This window comes from Dermacentor variabilis, chromosome 10, assembly GCF_050947875.1.
Source record: "Dermacentor variabilis isolate Ectoservices chromosome 10, ASM5094787v1, whole genome shotgun sequence".
In the NCBI taxonomy this organism is placed as follows: Eukaryota; Metazoa; Arthropoda; class Arachnida; order Ixodida; family Ixodidae; genus Dermacentor; species Dermacentor variabilis.
This window is the reverse complement of record NC_134577.1, coordinates 3186650-3212979: the sequence shown is the minus strand read 5'-3', so window position 1 is coordinate 3212979 and position 26330 is coordinate 3186650. Positions and strand designations below refer to the sequence as shown.

Here is a 26330-nt window from a genome sequence, read left to right as displayed (position 1 = left end):
AAATGGCACGAGTGCCAAGCCAAGAAATACCCGACTGTTGCATGCTGACTACTCATTCAAAGTGGCATCTGACAGGGGTAAATTTGTTGATAAATGCGAACAGGCTAGGCTATCCTGTGCTGTCTTTGTTGTGTGCATCTTACTGTAAACTCCTCCTTGTTGCTTACAGCGGAGTGGGCGCAAGAAGCACCACGAGAGCGAAGCGTCTGGCAGTAAATTGGAGAAGAAGAAGAAGAAGGCCAAGTCATCCAAGGGAACAGCCACCCTGCTGCAGCAGGACATGCCCAAGGACAAACGGGAGTACGAAGAGACGCCAGGAATCACCACACCATCCAAGGAGCCCGGTTTCAGCGCCGCCCAGACACCTATGACGCCCAGCATGCCACCGGTCAGTGCCTTATTCTCGAAACCTTATTATCTGAGTGACCGATCACACATTCAGCAAGAGAGCATGACTGCGTCCTTCAATTTCAAGGAAAGAGCACTCGCACGCACGCGCGCGCGCGTGCACACACGCATGCACGCACACACACGCACACACACACGCGCACACACACACACACACACACACACACACACACACACACACACCATATTTCGTGGGCTTCCTTCAGAGCATGAAAAAAAACAGGGGGGGGGAACCATGTTAGAGATAGCGTCACGAAAAAAACTTTGAGCGTTTCCGAAAACTCTCTACAGCCTTTTGAGTCTGTTGCCTTCTGGTAATTCGAACTTTGGGAGAGCTGCATAAATGTTCCAAGTTAGTGGGAGTGTAAAATAATATGTTCACCAGGAATTAATGTCTTTCCACAGGCGATCAGAGAAGCTTGACAATGCATTTCTGCACGCACATGCTCTTGCATGCAACTTGTAACTTAAACAGGAGTTGACTGTGGTCCTACAGCTGAATGATTGCAGCTTTCTTTGGAACAGTCATTGCGTGGCGCTTCCCTTGCTTTACCGTGGCTTTACCGTGCCCACTCAATGATGAAGTGGGCACATTTGATACTGCTGAACGATATTGAGTGATAAAAATTCATAACAAAAGACAACAAAGTCTCCTGTGACTGCATTGCTATTTGATTGCAAAGGAACAAATGCTGGACATTTGAAACATACATGACAAACTACACACGCAGCCTTTACAGCTTTGTTGCTTGGCTTGGCTTATCTTGGATTGGATTGCCTGTCCCCTGACTGACCTCCTCATAAAAGACGTTCCTATCTGCTGGGGCTCTGAACAAGCGTCTCCTTTCTCGGAGCTCATCATGCTGCTCTCCACACCTCCTGTTATCGTCCATTTTGACGCCTCTGCTCTGACTGAAATCCGCACTGATGCCTGTCGCTATGGCATCGGCGTAATTTTACCTCAACGCCAATGTGAGCACAACCGCGTTACCGCCTACGCCACCTGCCTCTTCTCTCCCGCCGTGCGCAATCACTCGATTACCGAGCGCAAGTGTCTCGCCCTCATTTGGCCAGTAGGCAAGTTTCGACCCTACATATATGGTCGACCATTTACAGTTCCAACTGATCACCACACCCTTTCTTGGCTTTCTTCCTTCAAGGATTCCACCAGACGCCTTGGTAGCTGGGCCCTACGGCTGCAGGAATACACATACACTGTGGTCTACAAGTCGGGTCCTCTACATCAGGACGCTGACTGCCTGTCTCGTCATCCCGTCGATGGCCCAGATGGTTTAGTTGATGTCGCACTGATCTGTGTTCTTTCGCTCTCTCCCTCGAAAGACATTGGGACTGAACGACGCGATGAATCGTTACGCCCCATTATCAAACGCCTGCTCTCTGATCCGTCTGACCCATCCCTTCACATGTTTGTGCTACAAAATGGCATTCTGCATCGCCGCAACATGCGCGCAGATGAGCCTGAGCTCCTAACTGTCATTCTGTCTCATCTTCAACAGATTGTACTCCAGGAACTGCACGACATTACCTCCGCTGGACACCTTGGCGTCACTTGGATCTAAAACCGAATTCAGCGACGGTTCTTCTGTTCCCGTCTCAACCGCTCTGTCCAGCGCTATGTTGCTGTGTTTGAGTCGTGTCAACACCCGAAAAGATCAGCTGTGCATCCTACTGGTCTGCAGCAGCCTTTGTATTGACACGTGAACTCGTTTATCTTTTAAGGGTGAGCGCTTTTACCGTCTAAGAAATGTTATCGCTCAGCACAGGACACGTCTACATGTATCAGAAGTTTCTAGAATGTTATCGACACTTTTATCTGCTGTCTGTTATCGCTGAACCTTGTGTAATCTGATCGCATGCATGCGCGACGCAAATAGCGTAGAACTTTGTGGAAGGCACGCGGGTCCCAGCGATTCTGGAGCATTCGACGACTGATCTATAAAAGTCGATGCACTTGACTGGCTGATCACATTTTCGACGATCGCCGACTGTGTTCGCCGTTTTCGTTGAGCATTGAGTGTAGCCTGTTTTTCTGGGCACAGGTTCGCCCAATAAAGTTAGTTTCGTCATTCACAGTTTTCTTACTGTGTCCTCAACCGTCACTACCACGTGACATCTGGTGGAGGTGCTGCACCCAAGCATTCTGCAAGACGAATGCTTTCACGGAGCACCTGAACAAGACCCTTGCCAACATTCTAGCAATGTGCGTCGACGTCGAACACAAGACCTGGGATGCCGTCCTGCTGTACGTAACCTTCGCTTACAAAGTGGCAGTGGAAGAAACAACAAAGATTTTGCCGTTCAAGCTGGTTTACGGCTGGAATCCGACGACTACTCTCGACGCCATGCTGCCGCACGTCCGCAACAAAGAGAATCTTGATGTCACCACCTATCTCCACCGTGCCGAAGGAGCCCGACAGCTCGCCTTCCTGTGGACCAAGAACCAGCAGAGGACCGATAGCCAACACTACAACCTTCGACGACGCTACGTCGAGTACGAGCCTGGCGACTGTGTTTGGGTTTGGACCCCTATATGCCGACGAGGATTGAGCGAGAAGCTTTTACGCCGCTATTTTGGACCATACAAGATCATCTGACGCATTGGTGCACTCGACTATAAGGTCGTGCCAGACGGCATTTCGCTATCACAGTGGCGCCGCTCACGACCTGAGGTAGTTCATGTTGTGCGACTTAAGCCGTTCTACCAGTGCTAATGAACTTTGGGGACGTCGCATAGCTGAACTTTTTACTTTTTTTGGACTGTGTCACCTTCGACTTTGTTTCTTTGTTTACAAGTTTCCTTTTTTGTTTCACCTCCCGTCATGTTTGTAGCTTAGGGACGATGCCTTTTGAGAGCGGGGAATTGACACATGAACTCGTTTATCCTTTATGGGTGAGCTCTTTTACCGTCTAACAAGTGTTATCACTCAGCGCAGGATGCGTCGACATGTGTCAGAAGTTTGTAGAATGCTATTGATGCTTCTATCCGCTGTCTGTTATCACCAAACCTTGTGTAATCTGATTGCATGCATGCACGACGCGAATGGCATAGAACATTGTGGAAGGCACGTGGGTCCCAGGGATTACTCTGGAACATTCGACGACTGATATATAAAAGCCGACGCACTTGACTCGCTGATCAAATTTTCGCCGATTGCCAACTGTGTTCGCCGTTTTTGTTGAGCATTGAGTGTAGCCTGTTTTTCTGGGCACAGGTTCGCCCAATAAAGTTAGTTTCGTCATTCACAGTTTTCTTGCTGTGTCCTCAACCGTCACTACCACGTGACAGTATATACCGACCGACCCCCTTTTTTTTTTTGCGTTGGCGTTGATCTTTTTGGACCTTTCCCTATATCAAATGATGGAAATAGGTGGATTGCCGTCGCCACGGACTATACAACCCACTATGCCATTACTAGATCCCTACCGGCCAGTTGTGCTACAGACGTCGCTGACTTCTTGCTTCACGGTGTTACTTTACACCGCAGTGCGCCTCGTTAACTTCTCACCGATCGCAGAAGATACTTTCTTGCTAAGGTCATAGATGACGTACTTCGATCATGTGCTACTAAACACAAGCTTACTACCGCTTACCATCCTTAAACTAACGGTTTTACCGAACGTCTGAACCCCACATTGACTGACGTGCTAGCAATGTGTTTCCTCCGATCATCGTGACTGGGACACTGCTCTACCATTTGTCACGTTCGTCGCTTACAATTCCTCGTGCCACGACACTGCTGGCTACTCACCTTTCTATCTCCTCTTCGGCCGTGAGCCAACTTTGCCTTTCGGGACTCTCCTTTCGACCACACTCGACTTGCCGACAGAGTACAGTCAGGATGTCATAGCCACAGTGACCCAAGCACGCCAGGTTGCCCGCATCAGTCTTTCTGCTTCACAGACACGGCAGAAGTGCCATTACGACCAGTGCCATCACGACGTGGAGTACGAAACAGGTGCTCTTGTGCTTAGTTTGGTATCCAACTCGGCGTGTTGGTCTTTCGGAAAAAACTCCTCTTGCGATACCATGGCCCTTACCGCATCCTTCGCCAAGTGATCGCTGTCACATATGAAGTGTCTCCACTGGATGGCACCGTGCCTTCACCTCTCTCTGACATCATCCACGTGAGCCGTCTCAAACCGTACCTTTCTCAGACCGATGAGCCGCACCAATAAGCTGCTTTTTCCGATGGGGGTGATGTCACAGTCTGTAATATGTGAAGAAGAGGATGCGGATGGTGGGCCTTGGAGATGACGAAGAAGAGTTTAGTGTTATCGCTGCTCTATGCTTGTTGGATCTGCCATTGAAAGCCATCTGTGAATAGATGTATGCTTCTTCCTTCCCGTAACAATTTATTGTATTCTTTTTATTCAGATGCTCTTATTTTCTAACTTCTTTTTCTATTTATTTTTTCCACCGTCTCCTCGTACTTTCTTGTCCTCTTCTGCTCTTTCTTCTTCCTCTTTCTTTCTCCATTGGCTTATGACACATACATAACGCAGCACATGCAGTGCCGCATGGTGAACTGAGAGTGCCGCTGCTATAGATTGAGAGATATCATCATCATCATCTTCTTCATCATCATCATCTTCTTCATCATCATCATCATTTATTGACCCTTAAAGGCTCCTGTTGTGGTATTACATAAGGGGGGAGCATACATAAGAAAAAGAAACGTACAAACAGTCATGACTGAAGTACGAAACAATAATAATAAACATTCAGAAGAGCAAAGAAGGTGTAATCAAATGAATTTCAAACACAAAAAGTAATAACCAATGCAGATAGATATCACGCAGCGCCACCAAGATGTCACACGGAGAACTCCACGCCAGTGTGCCACTGTTCACTGCAGTGCAGGGTGCGCTGCTGTGCGCCCAGTTCAGTTGTGCTTCTGTGGTTTGGAACTGCGTGTGCGTCCTCCTTTGACAGCGACTAGGTTTGCAATATGTGCGACGCAACAGTATGGCGTCTTCAAAATCTCCGTTATATCTGTACACAGTTTCTTCAGGCAGGGTCGGAAAATCCTGAATGCCATGAAATGTGGTCGTTATAACCGATAGATCGTTATAAGTGGGCTCGACTGTATAAATTTTTTGTTGAAAGTGAACTCAAAGCAAATACCACATTTACACGAATATAGCGTACACCTTTTTCCGAAAAAGATGGATCCAGTAATTACCTACACATTTACAAGCGGATATAAACAGAAACCGTGTTTCCGGCATTGGTAACAGCCTACCATAAGGGCCTTCAGGCATAGCATCATCACCATCACGAGATGGTGGCTGAGCATGTTTTCATGAATGTTGCTGTGGGTTCATTTTCTGCCCGACTACCGTATAAACCGGAATATAAGTCGAGATTTTTTCTTAAACATAGCGAGTGAAAGTCGCCCCTCGTCTTATATAGCGGCCGTTAGCAGAATGCGAGTCGCAGTCTGGCAACCCGCGGCGTACCTGTTCGCGAACGGATAGCCAAAGCTGTATTGACATCCAAACGCAATTGCTTGCATTGTTTTTTTTCGTTCCCTGGCTCTTAGTCTTCGCGTGCGCTGTTTTGTTTGACCTCGTGTGCAATTCCGCATTAGCAATGAGTAGCGGCACGTGGAGGCAGTTTATAGCGGCTTTCAAGAAGAAAGTTATAGAGTTCGCTGAAGCGAAGGGGAACATGGCCGCTCAGCGCATGTTTGGCGTTTCGGAGAAGAGTGTGCGGTATTGGTGCGGGCAGAAAGATAAGTTCGCTTGAAAACTGAGCAAAATTTCCTTTCGCGGACGTTGTGCAGTACATCCACATCTTGAGGATGCACTTGCGGACTTTGTACGGCACCTTCGTGCGCGGTCACTACCTGTGATTGTGCATTCAATTCAAGGCATTTCAATGCAATTCAATTCAATTATGATGATTGTATGTTTAATACCACAGAGGATATGATGCCGTTCGCGAAGTTGACCTTTATGTTTTGTAATTAACCCCCCTACGATAATGCCCAACTCGGGTGCTGTAGGTATTTGTAATAAATAAATAAATAAATAAAATGCAAAGCTTTGGAGCTTGCGCATGAAGCCGGACTACGCCGAGAAGAGTTCAGCGCACCAAAGTCATGGGTGCGTTGTTTTATGAGGCGCACGGGATTTTCTCTCCGCCGCCGCACATCTTTATGCCAGAAGCTGCCAGAGGAGTTCGCCGATAAGCTCGTCAGCTTCCAGCGGTATGTGATTCGGCTTCGAGAGGAGCACGATTACATGCTCGGACAAATTGCAAACGCCGGTGAGACCCCTGTCTGGTTTGATATGCCTTCGGCTACCACGGTCAGCGAACGCGGCGCCAAAGAAGTGAAACTTCTGCTGACAGGAATTGAGCACTCGCGCTTCACTGTCATGCTTGCGTGCATGGCAGATGGCAGAAAGTTGCCTCCTTTTGTCATTTTGTCATGACGAAGGAAGCCTTCCCTTCATGTGTTGTTGTGCGCGTGAATGAGGAAGGGTACATGGACGAGGCTATGATGATTGAATGGGCTCGCGTGGTGTGGAATCGCCGGCCCGGTGCACTGCTGCGTCATCGGAGCAAACGTAGTCCCAAAGGTAAACCAAATCAGAATCTTCGGACTTTTCATACAGGAAAACGGGTATAATGATGGGACAGTCAAAAATCTAGTAGAGGGATTTGCCACGCAAGGCCTTGGCATATTTAGAAGGGTCATGCTGAAAGGACGAGGCCTTAAGAAAAGAAGCTTGCTTAAACTAACCCAAGCATACGTAATAAGCTGCGTGTGCTATGCCATGCCTTTCTTAAACATCAGGTCAGAGGAGAGGAGGAAACTTGACTCGCTCATTCGACGGTGCATAAAGAGGGCCTTAGGCTTACCACTTAGCACCTCCACAGTGAAGCTCCTCTCTATGGGAGTGCACAATACCTGGGACGAAATAGCGGAGGCTGTCAGAATTTCGCAGCTCGAAAAATTAAGCCGAACGACCACGGGCAGAGCTATTCTCGAAATGGTAGGCCTGCAAACAGATAGACGACTACGAGGCAAGACAAGCATCCCGCTGGACTGCCGAGAAAATCTAATCATTCCCCCCCTCCCTCGTAACATGCATCCCATATTCAACACGGAGAAGAAGGAAAAGAGAGCAGAAGCACTAATCAAACGTTTTGATTCGATGAACAGCAAGTCGGTTGTGTACGTGGACGCGGCAAGTGGCAAGTCGGGTGCGGTGGTCGCCTTAATGGTCGACGGCCGAGGTGCCCCCATATCGGCCGCCGCCATTAGAAGCCGCAACTCGGAAACAGCTGAAGAAGTTACGATCGCGCTTGCTTGCGTGGGAACGGAAGCAAATTTCATAATTAGCGATAGCAAAACCGCCATGTGGAATTTTGGAAAGGGTAGGATCTCGCCAGAAGCGGCAAAGGTTCTGGCCAGTAGACGGCTGAACAGAAAAATTAGCCTAATTTAGACCCCCGCACACACGTCTGTTCCTGGCAATGAGGTGGCCCACCAGTTAGCCCGAGCTCTCTTCTTCTGGGTGGCTGTGGAATCGCCCGACTGCCGGAATATGGACGAGCGTCTGCAAAATTATACGGAGATTGTCGAAAATTATCGGCTACGCACGAGACTGGTGCCACCACCAGATAAAAGTCTAAACAATAGAGAGGCAGTCGCATGGCGGCGCCTGCAAGCTGGGAACTTCGTAAACCCGGTCTGGGCATACTTCGTAAACCCGGTGTGGGCATACCATGGTGTGCATGATAGAGAAAATAAGTGCAAACTCTGTGGTGCGAGAGGGACCCTCGATCACATAATCTGGGAATGCGCTAGCTCACCAGGAGCTAAAGCAAACATAAATTGTAGAGAGGCTTGGGAAGCCCTGCTGTGGAGCGAGGACCCTACTCCACAGCAACATGCCATCCGCCTGGCAGAAGAAGCCGCGAAGAGTCAAGACCTCTTTGCTTGCTTCTAATCGCGGAGGTTCCGTCCCCCGTCCCCAAGGCCTGTGTGCCAGGGAGGGGGAGTAGGGGCCTCCTTATCCGGTGGTACAATAAAGTTGCTATCATCATCATCATCATCATCATCATCATCTGGTTTTGGATGCGTTTCGCGGTCGCCTGACAGAATCAGTAAAGTGTGCGCTCACGGAAGCTAGGACTGACCTCGTAATCATTCCTGGTGGAATGACATCTACCCTTCAGCCACTTGACGTCGTACTAAACAAGCCCTTTAAGGACAGAGTGCGACAGGAGTACAATGAGTGGATGGCTGGCGACAATCCGAAGATGCCGACAGGTCGCCTACAAAGGCCTTCGCTTGTGATCGTTTCCAGCTGGGTGTTGTCGGCCTGGCATTTTTTGCCAGATGCCATGGTGCAGAAGGCTTTTAAGAAGTGCTGCATAAGCAAACGCTGGATGGAACCGAGGACGACGCCCTGTGGGAGGCGGTGAGCGACAAAGAATCGTCTTCCGACGACGCTGATGAAAGTTCGGACTAAAGTCACAGCTCTGGTGGTTCAGAGACGCAGCCGACGTTGCAAATAAATGCGTTTCGGCAATATTTGTTTTTTTTTTCTTTTTTTTTCTATTTTCTTCACTTCATGGTAAGGGGGTCGACCTCTATTCCCACTCGACCTATATACAGTTTATACGGTAGATTACTTCCACAGAGACTATCAATTATGGATATTTCGTGTAACTGAGCACCAGACGTGTCGACGCATACAACCACCAGCATTTCTGGCGCTGTGCCAAACTCACCACTTGCGTAGATAACCAGGAACACTGTTAGCTGCATATTTTCATAAATCTGATGCAGACTCTTGTAGGACCTCGTGAAAGTAATACTACTAGTAGTAGTATCTCTAAAAATGATCGCTTGAGAATGCCGCCTTGTTTGATTGGTATCTGTGGCCAGCAAAGTTGAAATGGCGACAATGATGCCGCTGCTTTCATTATGAAAGCTTATTAAAAACAAAAAAGTTGCCTATCTGTAGAGGTAAATTCTGCACATCTTGTATTTTGTGATGGCAAACGTGGTGACATGCTGTACATTTTTTTTTAAGTTGGGCACATATTATTTTTATGTGGATGTTGCATTCAAGTGCACTTGTATTTTCATACTTTAAGGGCCCCTTACCAGGGCACCTACCAAATTTTTGTTATATTGTCACGTGCTACAGAAGGTCTTTATTACAATAAGTACTGCACCAGTAGGGACGAGCACTAGCCGAGAAGATGGCTGACTCCTTTCCTTGCCTTTCCTTTCCTTGCCTTGATCTTTCCTTGCCTGAATGCTGGCTCACATTTGCCGCACCTGGTAACCTGGTGTCAATATGCTGTTTTGTTATGTGCTCTCTAGAGAGCATTCTATTGCAATAATTTTTCAAATTGGTTTGTTACTAACAGAGATAAAAATATTTGAAGTGCCCCAAACCAAACAGGGTGCAAAGGCCAACCATCCCAACCAGTGGACCAACTTGGCTCACTAAGTATGTGGCAATGTGTACATACATGCCACTCTTCAATGAACCTCTTTCACGCTTGCATGAGTCACTGTAGATGTGGGACTGGTTTGGTACATGTACCGCTGTTCAGCGAAACTCTTTGTTGCCTGCTCTGAGTACTGGGCATTAGGCACTTGGTCTGTGCTGGTGTTAATGAGCCTCTTAGATGCCAACTTGAGTCACTGGTTATATGACAGGAGGTGCATGCTGCTATGACAGGAGGTGCAGCCAGCTGGCTGGCTGCGCAGTTTTGTTTTCCTCGCGCTGCGCAGTGCAAAATGCAAAGTTCTAGTGAGAGCGATAGCATGAGCGGAACTTATGACTCCGACTTGGATGAGCGGCCTACTGAACGACCACGAACGATAAAGGCGTATGCCTGCGATCTGTGCGCGTCGTCAAGCGAAATTGACGACGACCCGCCGCAGCAGTCCCCCTCCGCGGTGCCGAGAGAGTCTGAACCAGCAAAGTGGTGTTTACACTGTGCATTCCGTGTACACGCGTTCGCCTCGAGAGATCATGGGCGGCATCATAGGTGGAAACCAGATTTAAACGCGGTTCCTGCGGCTCGGATCGCAAGCTCGCACCTGTCACGAATGAGTTAGCGAGACGAGAGGCGCACGCCTCATTGACAGTGTTGCATCCGAGGCGGTGCGCCCAGCGTGATTCACTCACGCAAACGCTTTGCCATGTTTGGCTTCAACAGAGCGAGGACGCTTATGCCTCAGGCTATGCAATGTCGGGCGACGTAAGGAATTTACTCTGCGTTCTGCGCAAAGCGGCTTGCTCCGCCCGCTTGGATGGGTAGCTGCTAGCGCGTAAAACATGAAAGCCATCAATGCACAATACAGGTGCCGTGAGTACACACTGTACAAAAAAAACGTAGAAATCGTTGAAGATATTGACGCGTGTAGATCTCCCTGTACCTACGCCATCGGAGCAGGTGTGGCCGGCGGCGTGAGCATAACAGTCGGCTGCCGACTCTCGCGCGGCAGGTGCTTGATGCGCGCAAGTAGCTGTTTTGAGAATAGATGCGATGAAGCAACGGGTGAGGATTGGAGCCAGGCATGTGCAGTGACTGAAATGCGCCTCTGTAAGCAAGGAACGTCTTGTTATTCACGGAGTGAACGAGTACATGCGCAGCGGTTTCAGCGTCCCGTTGTTTCATCGCAGCCGAGCACTCCTTCCCTTGGTGCACACGAGATGGCGCCACCAGTCTCATGTCGGCGAATTTTTTTTCGTCAGCCGTCGCTTCAGACGATGCGGATTTCGATTTATTCTGGCAGAATTGGCCAAACATTTGGCTCAGAACGTCGTACAAACGACAAATTACGGTCAAACGGCACCTGTGCGCAAAACTACAGCGTGAACAAGTACGCGAGAAAAAGACTACCGATGCCTGCCATTTTCACATGCGCACAGCAGACCCTCGGCATTTTGCGGCGTTGACACGGCTGCTCCACACATCAAACCACAAATCCACGAGATCAAAGACGAGGTTTTCGAACAGCTCACACGAGGAAGCGGTACGAATAGGACGGTCGAACAAAGAAAGCGCGTTGCTGCAAACGTCAACTCGCCCCTTCGCGCGCTCAGTGTGGACGATCGCTCGCAATGGGCCTCGAGGTGGGTAAGCGTGACGTGATATCCGGTTTTGCCAGAGCTTTCGGAGGAGGCCGGTAGGGGCTGTGATTTGAGAAATATTTACTAAAATAATTACTTTTCGCTCACTTCTCCTCAGAAAGAGTGTTGTTTTGGTCGCTCTCGGTGCGACAGCTATCACTGGAGACAGAAATCTCGGCGACAAATTTTTTATTCACTATCCCTTTAAGCCACAAGTGCCCTGGGTATGTGCCACTATTCAATGAACGCCTTTCAAGCCAATGCTCTAGTGAGCTATGCCATGAATGCACTGGATATGTGCCCTTCTTTACCCTTTGAGGGTCAATGACGTAAATATACGGTGGCGCGAACAAGTCCAAAAATGGTTGATGCCGTATATTTACGGCGCCATCTCTACGTTTAAAAAGTGCACCAATTTCCAAACTTCTTTTCTATCATGTGCTGCCAGTATGTGGGAATACGGGGAATTTTATTTGCACCTCCCTCTCTCGGTTTTCGTTGCGTGGTTTGTTTTAGAGCTAGTTTGCGCAGGCGCGTCTATATACTACCGCTCGTGCATTGGCGCGCGGGCGGGCAGCGGTTTGGCTTTTGTTCCGCGGGCAGTTTGGGCTTCTTGCGCTTGCAAAACTGATGGCTATCTCGTTACTAATAGCTCAAAGAGCAGCCGTCTCTTTCTCGCTTGTTTAGTCCTCACAAGGGTGCGCATAGGAACGATGCTGCCGTGTATGTGTTTGCGTTGCTTTCTCCTTTCTTTTTTTTGACACTCGTGAAAACTAATTGCCTCTGGTTGGCAGTGAGATGAAGATTAGCGGAAGTTCGTCACACGTTGCTTTTTTGACAGGCACACAACCACAGTTTTCTTGAGTGCGCGCACCTACGCAGTGCGATTACGCTATGGATGTAAATATTAGCTTAAGAGAAGGAACAGGTAAGAGTTGCGAAATATTCTCATGTGCGCCTTTTGAAAGCCTTGAACTATGTGTACAAAAAGGCATCAGATTTTTCATTCTTATAAGTTTATTGCCTTTTTTGTTGTTGTTATTCATGAATGAAGAGTACATATATACCAACGCAAAATATTTTTTTCTTACTTTCTGGTCACCCTAGAAAAATTATGGTAAATTATTTTCGAAATAAATCCCTAAGAAGAATTAGAATCTGCAATAAAAAAAATCGACCCTGGACGGTCGCCTACGGCAAAAAGAAGATTAAATGAACCTCTCACCAACTTAGGCCATTGAGTATATGCGGCTAAGTGTGTAGAAAGCGAGAGAACAATTCTCGGCGTTTGCAGGCACCGGCGTGCCATGATTCTCCTCTTGGAGGCCACATGCAGATTTCTCAGCAGTGCCACTAGATGGCGCAGCGTGTCCAGAAAGAAGTGCGAGAGAGGAGTAGGCATGACGTGTTTCTCAGCATTCACACACACCAGTGCACCATGTATTTCGGTGGCCATGTGTAGGCTTCGCTGCGACGGTACTAGGTGGCGCCGAGTATTCTTAGGGAAGTTCGTAAAAATAATCCCACTGCAGCACAAGCCTCATGCATAACTTGTTTCAATGGTGGCAATACTTTGTGTTGCTACACTGATTCAGTGCTAAATGCTTTACCATCGACAGTCATCGTGAGTTGGATTCTGCCAAATATATTTCTTAGGGGTAGCTCGCCTGGCCGTTGCATGAGAAAGCCAAGTTCTGAGGCAGTTGGGCACTTCTTGAAGTTCGATATGTCTGTAGTGACTGCTATTTTTGTTCTATGTAACCATATTTTCGCTATGTATGCTCGTCATAATAGTGTTCGAAAATTGTTTGATAGAAGGCATGATTCGATGTTAGACAGGTTTGATATAGTCAGGTGCAACTGTATTTGTTCTAGCCAATATTTGCGACATGGAAACACTGTAGTAAGCAGTCTAATTTACCATAAAACGCCCAAAATTTCAGGGTGCCGCTCATTGTCACACCCGAGTTTTGTTAAAACCGTTAATGCTTATAAGTAAGTAGACTATAGTTGTTTCTGTCCAGTTAAAATGTTTTAATGTCACTGACCAACTTTTTGGACTTGGGCAAATATTTGGACTTTCCTGTGGCACCGCCACCTACAAAGTGCTTGAAAGGTCAAGACCAAGCAACTGTGGTCAAGTGGTTGACCACAGTTGCGCTCACTCCTGTGAGAGCAGAACGATGGGTGGCTTTCATAATTTGCGGGATGGGCTGTTGGCATCACTCTCACTTCTCAGCATTGCTGGAAGAGGGGCTCTTCATTTCTTGAGGCTGCTCAGATAGAAACATATTCCTTACTAAATGTCCGTCCACTTTTGGAAATAACTGCTGCAGGTGTAAACACTATCGACGGTGAGCTTTTCGTTGTGCCGTAACAAACTGGGTCCTTAAAATGGGTTGTCAATCCCTTTAACAATATATTGGATAAAACAACGAGCAGTCGATGCACAGTCAACTTTTCTAAGTGTGCCATAGTGAACAAATTTATGAGGGCACCTAAGCAATTCTTATGTGTAAGTGTAAGAGCATTACTTATTGCTGAGTTATGTCGCAGGCAGACAAAGAAGGAGGGTCGTGGCCATGCCGTCGGGCATGTTTAACGAAAAGGCCCTACAAGCCAACCAGAAGAATTTCAATGTAACGAAACTCAAGCCAAGTAGGGAAAATAGCCGTGCCATATCTTTGTGTGAAGACCTTGGACTACAGAAGCTCGCTAATAGCGTCCACAAATGTAGAAAAAATTGTTTAAATGTATTCTTTACTGCAAAAACGCACAAAGATGATATACCGTTCAGATGTATTGTGAGTGAAAGTGCTTCCTGGCAAAACAATGTTAGCCGCTACCTTCTAAAGCAGCTTAACACGTTGGTTATAGATGACCCATTCATGGTAAAGAATAGTTTTGACGTCATAGCCTTTTTACGTGAGTCCCATTCGATAGGATGCTTGTTTTCAATAGATATTGTTGACCTTTTTTATTCTATACTGCAAAAATAATTGTTAGCTGCCGTCCTGAGCTGCATTGAGATGAGCGGGCAGGTATCCTTTCAGAATACCGCAGGAATTTCCGTGGATAACTTCATGGCACTCTTGGAGTTTTATTTGTGCTCAACAGTTGTGTGTTTTCAAGGCCACTTTTATGTGCAAAGGAAAGGAATTTGTATTGGCTCGTGCGTGGCTCCTGCACTTTGCAACATTTTCCTTGCGGGCATCGACAGAGCGCTATCGAAGGTGTTTGACGGAGGAAAAGTGCTCAAGGTTTTTAGGTATGTTGACGATTTTTTAATTTTACTGACGGAACGATCTTCCATGACTTACTCGCATACTGTGCAGGGCATTTTAACTGATTTTAAACAGCAAGGAAAAGGATTAGATTTTACTTTCGAACTAGCCAAGGATAACAGCTTGCAGTTTTTAGATCTTGACATAACCCTTACTGACGAAGGCTCCTGCTGGATGTACCGACCCCGTGCCCGCAAGGAGGTGTTGCCGTATGAGTCTACACACTCCAAGACTGTTAAACGAGCAATTGCTACTATGTGCCTCAAATCCGCGCTGAAAAAATTGTGCTGTCATAAGGCACAAGCAAGCTTTGACAACCAGATTTTGAAGTTGAGGAAGGCTGGCTTTCCTTGCTTGGTTTTAAGCGCAGTTTCGGAGGCGTTATTGAAAAAACTGAAAAAAGAAAGAAAAAGAAGTGAAGAAGGTCAAACAGTCGAAAAGAAAGCTAAAGCGGTGGTGATTCCATATTCTCATAAAGTGGCGCATAATCTGAAACACGTCGCCGTGAAATACAAAATTTCTGTGGTTTTTTCCGCGCAGCGAAAGCTTGCTACTTTGTGCCGCCTGATTGGTCCGGATGGCTCTAAAAAAATAGGGTGTTCTATTAAACATACGAACCCCTTTGTTAAGTGTGAAGAAGGGGTAGTATACCACATTCCACTGAAGTGTGGAAAAGAGTATATCGGACAAACTGGCCGATGTATTAATGAACGCCTGCGGGAGCATAAGCTTTCTTTGAAAAGTGGATATGGTTCTAACTTGCCACTTCATTGCAAGGCCTGCGGAAATGAGGATGAACGGGTATGTGAAGCGAGGCTTCATGATATGACAATCATGTATAAAAGTAAAGATTCTGTTGCATGTGAATTATTGGAGGCCAACGAGATTAAGAAAAGAGGGGACAACTGTGTCAGTACCCCGTCCTTGAATATATACACGAATGAAAGCATGTTTTTAGATAAGTTTTATATTTAGATTAAGCGTGATTCCCTATATTTTCAGTGTTCTCGCACGTGCGCATTCACATATTCAGTGTCCCTCTTTTTTCCTTCTCCTCTCCTCATGGCTATATAATCGGCCACTTGTCATTTCAATAAACAGTTGCAAGTAGCGCCTTGTCCTCTCTGTATTTCTTCTTGTGTGCCGTCAATTTTGGTGCTTATTCTATCGAAAGTTATGTCGCTGAGTTTAGTGTGACGGTGAAATTTTGCCGAGTTTAGTGCTGCTGCGTTGAATGTGCGTGCTGATTGAAGTCTCCTATGACGAGCATGGATGTGCCGCAGCGTAGAGCTGAAGGCAGATTCCTGTCTATGAAGGCTGCCGCGTCTCTTTGAGACAGATTTGGCACCACATATATGCACAAAACCACGAGTCCAGTTTCAAAGAACTGCACACAGTGCACATCTCTCCATCTACACCAATGCAGTCTCTGAGCTGGATGGGTCGTAGTTGATGTCCTGGCTTGGGGTATATGGTCACACCAGCCGCCACATTGTCAGGTCGTTGAGCGATGCACACGAGTATCCCGTGATCTGTCTCTTGTCATCCGACCTCATCCACGTCTCTGTGCGGCAAATTATGTCGCCTTTGTTGATGTTCACATGGTGCGCCACGTAGTCCGCGTTTCGGTAGAGAATGCACATTGAAGCATGCGATGAGACATGCTGCCCGATTCGCCATGTGCTTGCACTGCCCCGTGCGCCATCTAGTGAATTGCCTGCCAGACAAAGCCCAACCACATTCATAGCCTCGAAAATATTCATCATTGTCACCTGTTGCAACAGTAGCACAATGTAATGGTGGCACAGTGGTTAGCGTGCTCGGCTAGGGAGCAGTAGCAGCGGTGGTGGAGCATAGGATCGAGTCCTCACCGTGGCCACTTTTTTTTTTAATTAGGTAAGGATGACGTAATTTGTGTTCAGTGTTTCTGCCATGGCTTTCTAATGACGGCGGGGTCGCACAATGAGCCAAGTAATGCTTTCGCATTAATAAACCATTCACTACAATGCTCCTTTGCTGCATTATTGATTACAACAATTAAATCTGGTTACTGTATGTGTGTGTGTACGAAAAGGAAATAGAAAGTGACATCCTCAAAAAAATCCAAGGACGCCTAAGCGCTTCTTATGAGTTGTGAATGCAAAAGCATTAAAGTCCAATTGAATGGCGCTGAACAGTGCTTTGAATTTTGTGCTGGAAGTAATGTACCATAGTGGTATGTGCTGCCCGAGCCAGCAAGTAAAGTATTAATACTGTTTTGTCACGGCAATGCCATCTCACCTCACACAACACCTGGTGCACTACTGCCGCAGCAGGGGTTCTTTGCACAGCACACCTTCAGCGCATCGCATGGCCGGCTTCATGCGCCTGTCTCCCTTCCACCCTCTCGCCGATGTCGGAGAGGTGGAAAGGAGACCAGAGAGGGGCGACTAAGCATGCAGTGCAGGTTGCACAGCACAAAGGTGGGTGTGGCAAAGTGGCTCACATTCTTTTTCCTGGAGTTCGCATTCTTTTCTTTTTCTTTTCTCCTGCGGAGACACCCAGCAGCCAGATTTAATTGTTATAACCAATCATGCAGCATGGGAGCATTGTAGTAAACCTTATTTTACCATAGAACGCCCAAAAGTTCACTGTGCAGCACCTGCACATCGTTATGTTTGAGTATTGTTAAAACCAGTACAGTCGAACCTGGATGTGTCAAATCTGAAGGATATCACAAAAAAGTTTATACATCAGAGTGTCTACCAACCGGGAAAACCGGGAATTCTCAGGGATTTTGAGTAGTCTGGAAAAACTCAGAGAAAACTCAGGGAATTTGTACCTCTATCAGGGAAAATTAGCGGTAATTTTGTTGAAAGGGTCAAAAGTCGCGGTAATGCTGGCTCGAGTAACATACAGGAATCGTAATGAATCGTTTTTACGCCCTGTCGAAGGTTGGAGGAGTTTCCAGTGTACAGTCAATAACCAGCTTTCCAGATGCCCGATAATTTGGACGGCTTCGCGGCACCACCGCGTACCCCATGGAGTCAATGTATCAGAAAGTCTGAAATTTCGGACACAAGAACCCTTCACCATCCAATTTTCTGAACTTTTTGCCGTGACCGCAGGTCTGAAATCGCATTAATCAAAGCCACCACCGCTGCCGTTTTGATTACCTCGCCGGCTCGAACCGCTGCTCTCGTATGCAGATCCGCTGGCAACGCTGGCAACTGCAGCAACGCTAGACCTAGCTGCTTCAACGTTCGCTATTAAGCTCCTTGCCGTTGGTTGCCGTGTTTTTCATTGAAAGAATTCGCCGCTGTCAGCAGTGGTACCGACTGCACCTTTGTGGTCCTCGCGATTGACTTAGAAGCTTGGAAAGCACGGTGTGTTGCATAATGCCGGTTCCTGAAAGTCTTTTTACAAAAATGTTACTTGGTGAAGCATACAAAAAAGTATTGCATTGAAGCATAACAAGAGTGGGAAGGGGCTATTGCCACGGGACACAGTATGTATTGCTTAATTATACATGCGTGCATCCGGTGTCTCCTGTTGCAGTACGAGCACCGATATGCCTAATACGTGTACAGACACGCCTTCAGAGCGTTTTCGAATGTGCCTGTGGCAGTGTGAGCCCCTTAAGGGCAGTAAATGGCATGCATTCTTTTCCAACTGGTTGAGTTTTCGAACGTTTTCGTGGCCCCTAGGGAGTTAAAAAAAGTCGGACTTGGACTGTGCAACTGACCAAGATGATGCTTCAAATGGTCCGTGGGGTGAACGAGTGGCGGAAGGAGGACAAAAACAGAAAGAACCTACATATTGAGGAATAAACAGGAAGGGAAGCGTGCTGCTGCCATTTTCAAGAAGCTTGAACTAAAGAAAAAAAGTGTTGGTTGATGCCGAGATGCAGGTGTCCCTCATCCAACCTAAATAATCTCTTTAAAGGAGTGAAACACAACACTGAGGCATCGTATGCGGGCCGAGAGTATGTCGGGACAATTGAGGTTGACTTACAAGCTGTTGGGAGAGAATCTCAAAAGTTCGGGCCTCATACCACTCAGCTTGCTATCAATTGATAGAAATAGCTCATATTTGAAAATATTTGCTTCTGTATGCATCTCTTTTTTATTCATATATGAGGATGCCCGACTCGATTTGCAATTTTTTTCGAAGACATCTTATTTGCTGTGCATTTTACTAAACCCTCCTTTCTAATCTCATTTTGAGTAACATAAACACTACTCCTTAGTATTCAAACTGAATTAAGTTGACTTTTTAAAAATATTTTTCATATCGTTACTAGAAAGTGACAGCATCGGGCGATGTGGTTTCAGCCCGTCTTGAAATAAAAAATAGTTCTGCATCACTCAGGGAATTTTGAAAAGGCACTCAGGGAAAACCTGGAAAACTCAGGGAATTTGGAAATGTCAACTTGGTAGACACCCTGTATATATGTAATTCAGTATATAAAATAACAATATGATACCAAAATTTTCAAGGTGGTTTTACAGCTGTTGATTCTACACAATAATTTGTTATATTTGCGTTCGGATATATCCAGGTTTGACTGTATTGCTGCAGTCGAACCCGACTATATCAAACCCGTTTAAATCGAATTATTCTATATACCAAACAATTTCTGAACACGGTATAGCTACGATGTGTATATATAGCAAAAATTACTCTTACATCGAATAAAAATAGCAGCGACACCCGATATATAAAACATCAAGCGACGAAAAAGTGCCCCCAGAAGTTGGCTTTCCCCCACAGTTGTGGAGAAACGTGGTGGCGCAGCTCCATCCAACCGCTCTCCCTACCGTGACCACGCTGCCTCGGGCATGCTGTCGACACCCCTTGCAAAAAATGATCCTGGCCCGCCCGCAGTGCTTGCTCAGACAGCCAATCAGAAGCTCTTGTGCCCTCGTCATGCAAGATGGTGCAAGTATGAGTTGTCTCGCTGCATTTCTGGTTCATTGTGTTTGCGCCTTATGGGCCTTTTCCCGCAGTGTTACCGTGATGAAGCGGCAGAATTCGCTTTCTGCTGTGAAGCTTGAAATCATAATTGGGTCAAACGCGGTGAGAAGTCGGTTGAACCCACAGTGTGCAAGATTCCGAGGAGCAGTCTCAGCACGATCTTGAAGAATAAGGGGGAGATTACGGCTAATGCGGCCAAACTCGCAACCCGGTGCCCATGGCACCCGACGCGTATGCACGGCCGTGTACAAGCGGTTCATCCAAAATTGCTTCAGATGTGCCGGCCTCCGCGTGCTCGGTGATGACTCATTTCTGATGAATGCGACGAAGCCGTTGCCAGTTTTGCTGAAATTTGGAGTGAGCTGTCAGAATTTGCTGAAGCTGTTGACGAATCAACGGTCGGCGAGTTTGTGAGTGTAGATGATGGTGTCGCAACCACAGGAGAGCCCGAAAACGAAAACTACATTGCCGACATCGTACCAAGCACAAGTGAAAGTGGGCACAATGAAGAAAACAATGACGGTCCTTTGCCCACATCTACCGAGGTGATTGGTGCACTCACACAAGTCCGGTGTTTCTGCATGAATTCGGAAGGTTGCGGCCTCAGCTGCTCCAACTCCTTAAATAATGTGGAGAAGTGCTTGCTGCGTCGCAGGCAGTGAAATTGCCCAAGCAGCAGAAAATACAGGACTATTATATTGTTACGCCCACAAAAGGCGTTACTTTGAAGCCGGGTAGCGTTAGATGCGATGGCCTTGATCAGCTGAGCGCCTGTCGAGATTCAGCTAGCCAGCCACCCGTCGTCTTCTTCATTCACCACTCTTCGGTGCCCCCGCATACCGTTTGTTGAGGTGTGAACCCACTATGTACGTAAGAGCGTCACATTTCCCTCCGCGCACACAAAGCCCGCCGGGCAAGTCAAACAGGCTGTCGAGAAATAAAGGGCTTTAAACGGGCGACATGCGAAAGTTCAGTCTTTGCTGACCGTCAGCCATTTGATGTGTGACGTGCTATGCGGTAGGTTAATTCGCCGACACGCTCAGTAATAACATAGGGTCCAACATAGTGGGCCAGCAGTTTTTCGCATAATCCATGTTTCCTGGTTGGTTTCCAGAGCAACACTGAATCACCAGGGTCATATATCACGTGTCGGCGTCGGCGGTCGCAGCGTGCCTTCGAGCGGTCTTGTGAAACAAAAGTGCGTAAAGAAGCAAGTCATCGGGCTTCTTCAGCAAGACAGACTGTCTCTCATATACAAAGATTATCGTGGCTGGAAAACGGGAAGATAGTGTCTAGTGTATAATGAGGCGGACGAGCGTAAAGAAGAAAGAAGGGACTGTAGCCCATAACGTCATGCTTTGAGGTGTTAAATGGATACGTAATGAAAGGTAGCATGCTGTCCCAGTTCTTATGATCTGACGCAACATACATAGACAGCATGTTAGTAAGAGTTCTGTTCGTGCGTTCCGTAAGGCCATTTGTTTGGGGATGATACGGGGTGGAATGTCGAAACCTTGAAGCACATAGACGAAGCATCTCTTCGACCACGTCTGCAGTGAACTGCCGCCTGCGATTGCTGATGATGACTCTGGGAGGTCCATGTCGCAGAATGACAAAACGCAGCAGAAAAATACACACTTCGGTTGCAGTAGCTGATGGTATTGCAGCTGTGTCACAGTAGCGTTTCAAGTGATCGGCACACACGATAATCCAGCGATTCCCATCGGATGAACGCGGGAGAGGACCGAGGAGGTCGATGCCAACTTGCTCAAAGGGAGTGCTGAGGGGTGGCACTGGATGGAGTTGACCAGGAGGAGCACTTGTCGGATGCTTGTAACGTTGACACTCGCTGCAGCTGGACACATACTGGGCGGTCGTGTGGCGCATTTTAGGCCAGTTGAACCTTTCTTGGAGGTGGTAGAGAGTTCGCGCAGAACCCAAATGACCAGATGTTGGATCATCATGCATAGCGCGCAAGACGGAGACACGGAGACTCTCCGGGACCACCAGAAGATATCGTGGGCCTGTAGCAAAATAGTTCTTTTTATGAAGAACCCCATCTAGAATGCAGAAACGAGTGGATGGTGCTGATTGCCTTGCAGTAATGAGCAGTGGTTCTAAAGTTCTGTCTTTTTGTTGCTCGACCTTGAAGATATTTATACCAGGAAATCTCGGCTCCAGTGATGTGATATAGCAGTCGAAGTTGTCCGCGTCGCAGTCAGTCGTTGGAAGCGGCATGCGCGAGAGGCAGTCAGCATCGGCGTGTCGGCGGCCACTTTTATACGAAACGGTAAAGTTATATTCCTGTAAACGAAGTGTCCAACGCGCAAGCCGGCCCGACTGATCACGGAGATTAACCAGCCAGCAGAGAGAATGATGGTCTGTCACCACAGTGAAGGGGCACCCGTACAGGTACGACCGGAAGCGCTGTACTGCGAAAATAACTGCAAGACATTCTTGCTCTGTAACGGTGTAGTTACGCTCGGACTTGCTTAAAGAGCAACTCGCATAGGCGACGACGCGTTGAATAGGACAGCGCCAATGCCAATACCGCTAGCGTCCGTATGAACTTCTGTGGGAGCCGCATGGTCGAAGTGTCGGAGAATGGGATGGGACGTCAGACAAGACTTCAGCTCATGAAAACTAGCTTCACATTCAGGAGTCCATTCAAAGGGAACGCCCTTCTGGAGGAAGCATGTCAGCGGGTACGCGATGTTGGCAAATCCATGAATAAATCGGCGAAAGTACGAGCAAAGCCCTAGGAAACTGCGTAGCTCTTTTACATGGCGAGGTTGCTTGAAGGCTTCCACCGTGGCAGTCTTCACTGGATCAGGTCGTATACCGTCCTTAACCACTAGGCGTCCCAGAATGAGTGTTTGGCGCTCTCCAAAGTGACACTTCTTTGAGTTGAGCACCAAACCCCTTTTGTCCAAGCAGTCTAGCACAAGATCAAGACGTGCGTTGTGCTCACTGAATGTGCGCCCGAAAATCACTACATCGTCTGATAGCACAGCATACTTCCCACTTCAAACCACGCAGGATGTTGTCCATGAAGAGCTCGAAAGTTGCAGGCGCATTACAGAGCCCAAACAGCATCACATTAAATTCAAAAAGTCCATCTGGTGTTACAAATGCCGTTTTCTCCATGTATGCCTTGTGCATAGGAATCTGCCAGTACCCCGACCTTAAGTCAAGAGACAAAAAGTATGACGCTGATGAGAGCAGTCGATAGCATCATCAATATGCGGAAGAGGATATACATCCTTTTTAGTGATGGTGTTGAGGCGGCGGTAGTCAACACAAAATCGCCATGTACCATCTTTCTAACCAGAATCACTGGTGCTGCCCACGAACTACAGGATTGTCGGATTACCCTCTTATTTAGCATTTCGTGGACTTGGTCATTGATCACCTTGTGTTCCGATGGTGAGACTCTGTATGGTTTCTGTTGCAACGGTTGGGCAGATCTTGTATCTATGCGATGGTGTATACGAGAAGGAGGAAACAATGGTGGCCCCTCTTGCTGGAAAAAGTCAAACAGTCGGGCATATTTTATCAGAATATTCGCCACTTCGTGACTCTGCTTAGTGCTGAGTGACTTGTTTACCATAGCCATAAATGAGGAGTGCGCCGCAGGGCAGGCATTAACGAAATGGCGCTCATCCGCAGAATCAAGGGCCTCTGTAAGAATGGCGAGCGATAGCACTTGATCTTCATGGTAGGCGGCAAGTTTCAGACCCTGTGGTAGTATTGCAGGTTCACTCGAACAGTTTACGGTCCATAAGTTAGTGCGTCCCTGAACAACTGACAGTGTGCAATACGGTATCAGTACATTCCTCTTGATGCAACTCAGATGAACGGGCTCCACGGTAGCGTCAAACGTTCCGGCGGCGGTAGGGAAACAGGCAACTGAAACACACGTTGCGGATAACGGAGGCACAACTGTATCCCAGGATACACAAAGCCCACTTTCACGATACAGTGGGCCTTCCATAAACGCAGCAAAAAAGGTCGTACCTACACTGATTTCACCCGTTTTGCAGTTGACGGTGGCACCACACAGTTTCAAAAAATCAAGGCCCAGGATTACGTCATGTGTAGAATGAGGTAGAACAGCGAACTCCGCATTAAATATTTGACCACCAAGGTAACGTCTACATTACACACGGCCACAGGATGCAACTCCCCACTCACTCCGCGAAACGTATCAGCACGGTCCCAGCGAAACATCACTTTTCGTCCTAGGAGGCTTTTGAACGCAAGACTCATCACTGAAACGGTTGCTCCCGTGTCCACTAAGGCCATGGATGAAACCCCGTCAATTAATACAGACACCTTATTCTTAAACATACAAATGGTTGGAGGTCTCTCTGTCGACATCGAAGAGTGTCCCGCGACCTCACCTCCAACGGCCACACTGGCTAGTTTTCCGGACGTGGCGACGGGTATCGACGCCGCGGAGAGGGCGATCGGCTTACACGAGGAGCGAGTGGTGGTGTCAAGCTGCGATCGGATGCTGGAGAACGGTTCCGCAGCGGTTCCGGGTGCTGGTGAGGCAAGCTTCCTAAATACGTGTGCGAGGGCGAATATGTTTCGCCCAGAGGAGCGCGGTACCGCCTAGGCATCGTCGATCGGTCGAACCTCGGTGGTTGGCAGCGATTGCAGTACCTGGCAATGTGACCCACGTCGCCACAGCTATTGCACACAGGTAAACAACGATCAATGAACTGCCCTTCGAAGCGCTCAGCCGTTGGGGGTCGTGTAGCAGAGCGAAGCAGCTGAGCCTGCTGCACAGGAGGAACGGTTGGTCTGCGTGCAAACCTGCTGGGGCGAGGGTGTTCTGCAGGTCGGTGTTCGGCCGTAAATGTGCCCTCACGCGGCCATGGAGCTCCTCCGTGGTTGATGTCTGTGACACATGCCGCCGTTTACCAGGAAGCGCAGGGTGCGGCAGGCGCCATGTGTTGCTGGTAATAAGCATCAGATTGTCGTATGACGTCGCGCGCAAGTTCCTGGTGCCGCAGCAGTTCTTCATGCACGATCTGCCGTATAGTAGACGAAAGATCGGCGGACGGGCTCTCATCGACGCTGGCAATGGTTGTCACATTCGAAAGGCATCCAAATTTTGGCACAATGCGACGTGTTTTCAACGTCTCAAAAGTACGGCAATGATGCACAACATCTGAGACGGAATCAACATGTTCCCGGCTTATGAGGAAATTGTATACATCTTCTGCAATTCCTTTGAGGAGATGTCTGACTCGGTCTTCCTCAGGCATCTGCGAATTTACGATTTTGCACAGCTTGAGGATTTCCTCTATGTATATAGTGCATGTTTCTCCAGGAGTTTGAGCTCTTTGAGCTAGTGTTCTCTTGGCACGTTTCTGTTTGGCGTAGGAGTCGCCAAAACACTTCTTAATTTCCTCAACGAAGCGCTCCCATGTTGTTAGGGAGTCTTTGTGGTTTTCATACCACATCAGCGCTGTCTCACTCAGAAAGCGTATGACATATTCAAGCTGAGTGACAGAATCCCAACTGTTGTAGCGGCTCACCCTTGTGTAGTGCGTCAACCACTCGTCGACGTCTTCGCCCACTTTTCCCACGAACGAACGTGGTTCCATGTAGTGCTGCAAAGGTCCAACTGGCGCTGACCTTTGAGCAGGTGAAACTAGAGCTAGCATTTGTCCGCCTCCGTCCTGAGCCATAGGAAAAGTCGTTGGCAAGAGACCGGCAAGACGACGGCTCCGGCGGAGTTCTAGATGTTGCGACTCCGTGGTACGTTGTGTCGTACCCCGCACCTCCACCACTCTGTTACGCCCACAAAAGGCGTTACTTTGAAGCCGGGTAGCGTTAGATGCAATGGCCTTGATCAGCTGGGTGCCTGTCGAGATTCAGCTAGCCATCCACCCGTCGTCTTCTTCGTTCATCACTCTTCGGTGCCCCCGCATACTGTTTGTTGAGGCGCGAACCCGCTATGCACGTAAGAGCATGATAATATATATTTCACGTGGAACTAAGCTAGTTTCATCAGTAAAGTGATTTTATAAATGGTATGAGCTTTTATGACATTCAATTCTTTAGCAGGCTTATATCAAATTATGCTCTATACTGAACTGATAGGCAGTTTTTTGCGAGTTCGATATAGCCAGGTTCGACTGTACTTCTTTATAATGAAAATGTTTGTCCCATCTGTATTTTTCATCCAACCCAGTTATAACAAAGGGATTTTCTGTGCGCTTGAATATTGTTAGAAGTGGGCTCGACTATACTGGATGTGCATGTGAATTTTTGGTCAAGTACCGCAGTCGGTAAGCCAGCCTGCCTATCCCGCATGATCACACAGTTGCGTAATCGCAATGATGCAGAGCATATGTATGTACTGTACTATCACGTGTACGTATAACCTGCATCAAAAATGAAAAATTTGAACATAAAGTAGGGGTGTAAATTATGCAAATTTTCCTTGAGGTGTGTCTTCAAGGCAGCATGTAAGCAGACAGAAAATCACGCATTTTGTTTTATTATGAATTGGATTTATCTAAGTTAAGT

General features: G+C 47.6%; 1 protein-coding gene across 6 annotated transcripts in view; it reads left to right on the top strand.

Moving 5' to 3' along the window:
* g (adaptor-related protein complex 3, delta 1 subunit-like garnet) overlaps nucleotides 1–26330 on the top strand; it is a 285419-nt gene that overhangs the window by 240011 nt on the left and 19078 nt on the right. For all 6 annotated transcript variants that reach the window (XM_075671312.1, XM_075671311.1, XM_075671310.1 and 3 more), the window contains exon 27: nucleotides 170–388. In XM_075671312.1, the coding sequence (XP_075527427.1) occupies nucleotides 170–388 (219 nt within the window). The remainder of the gene's footprint in view (nucleotides 1–169; nucleotides 389–26330) is intronic.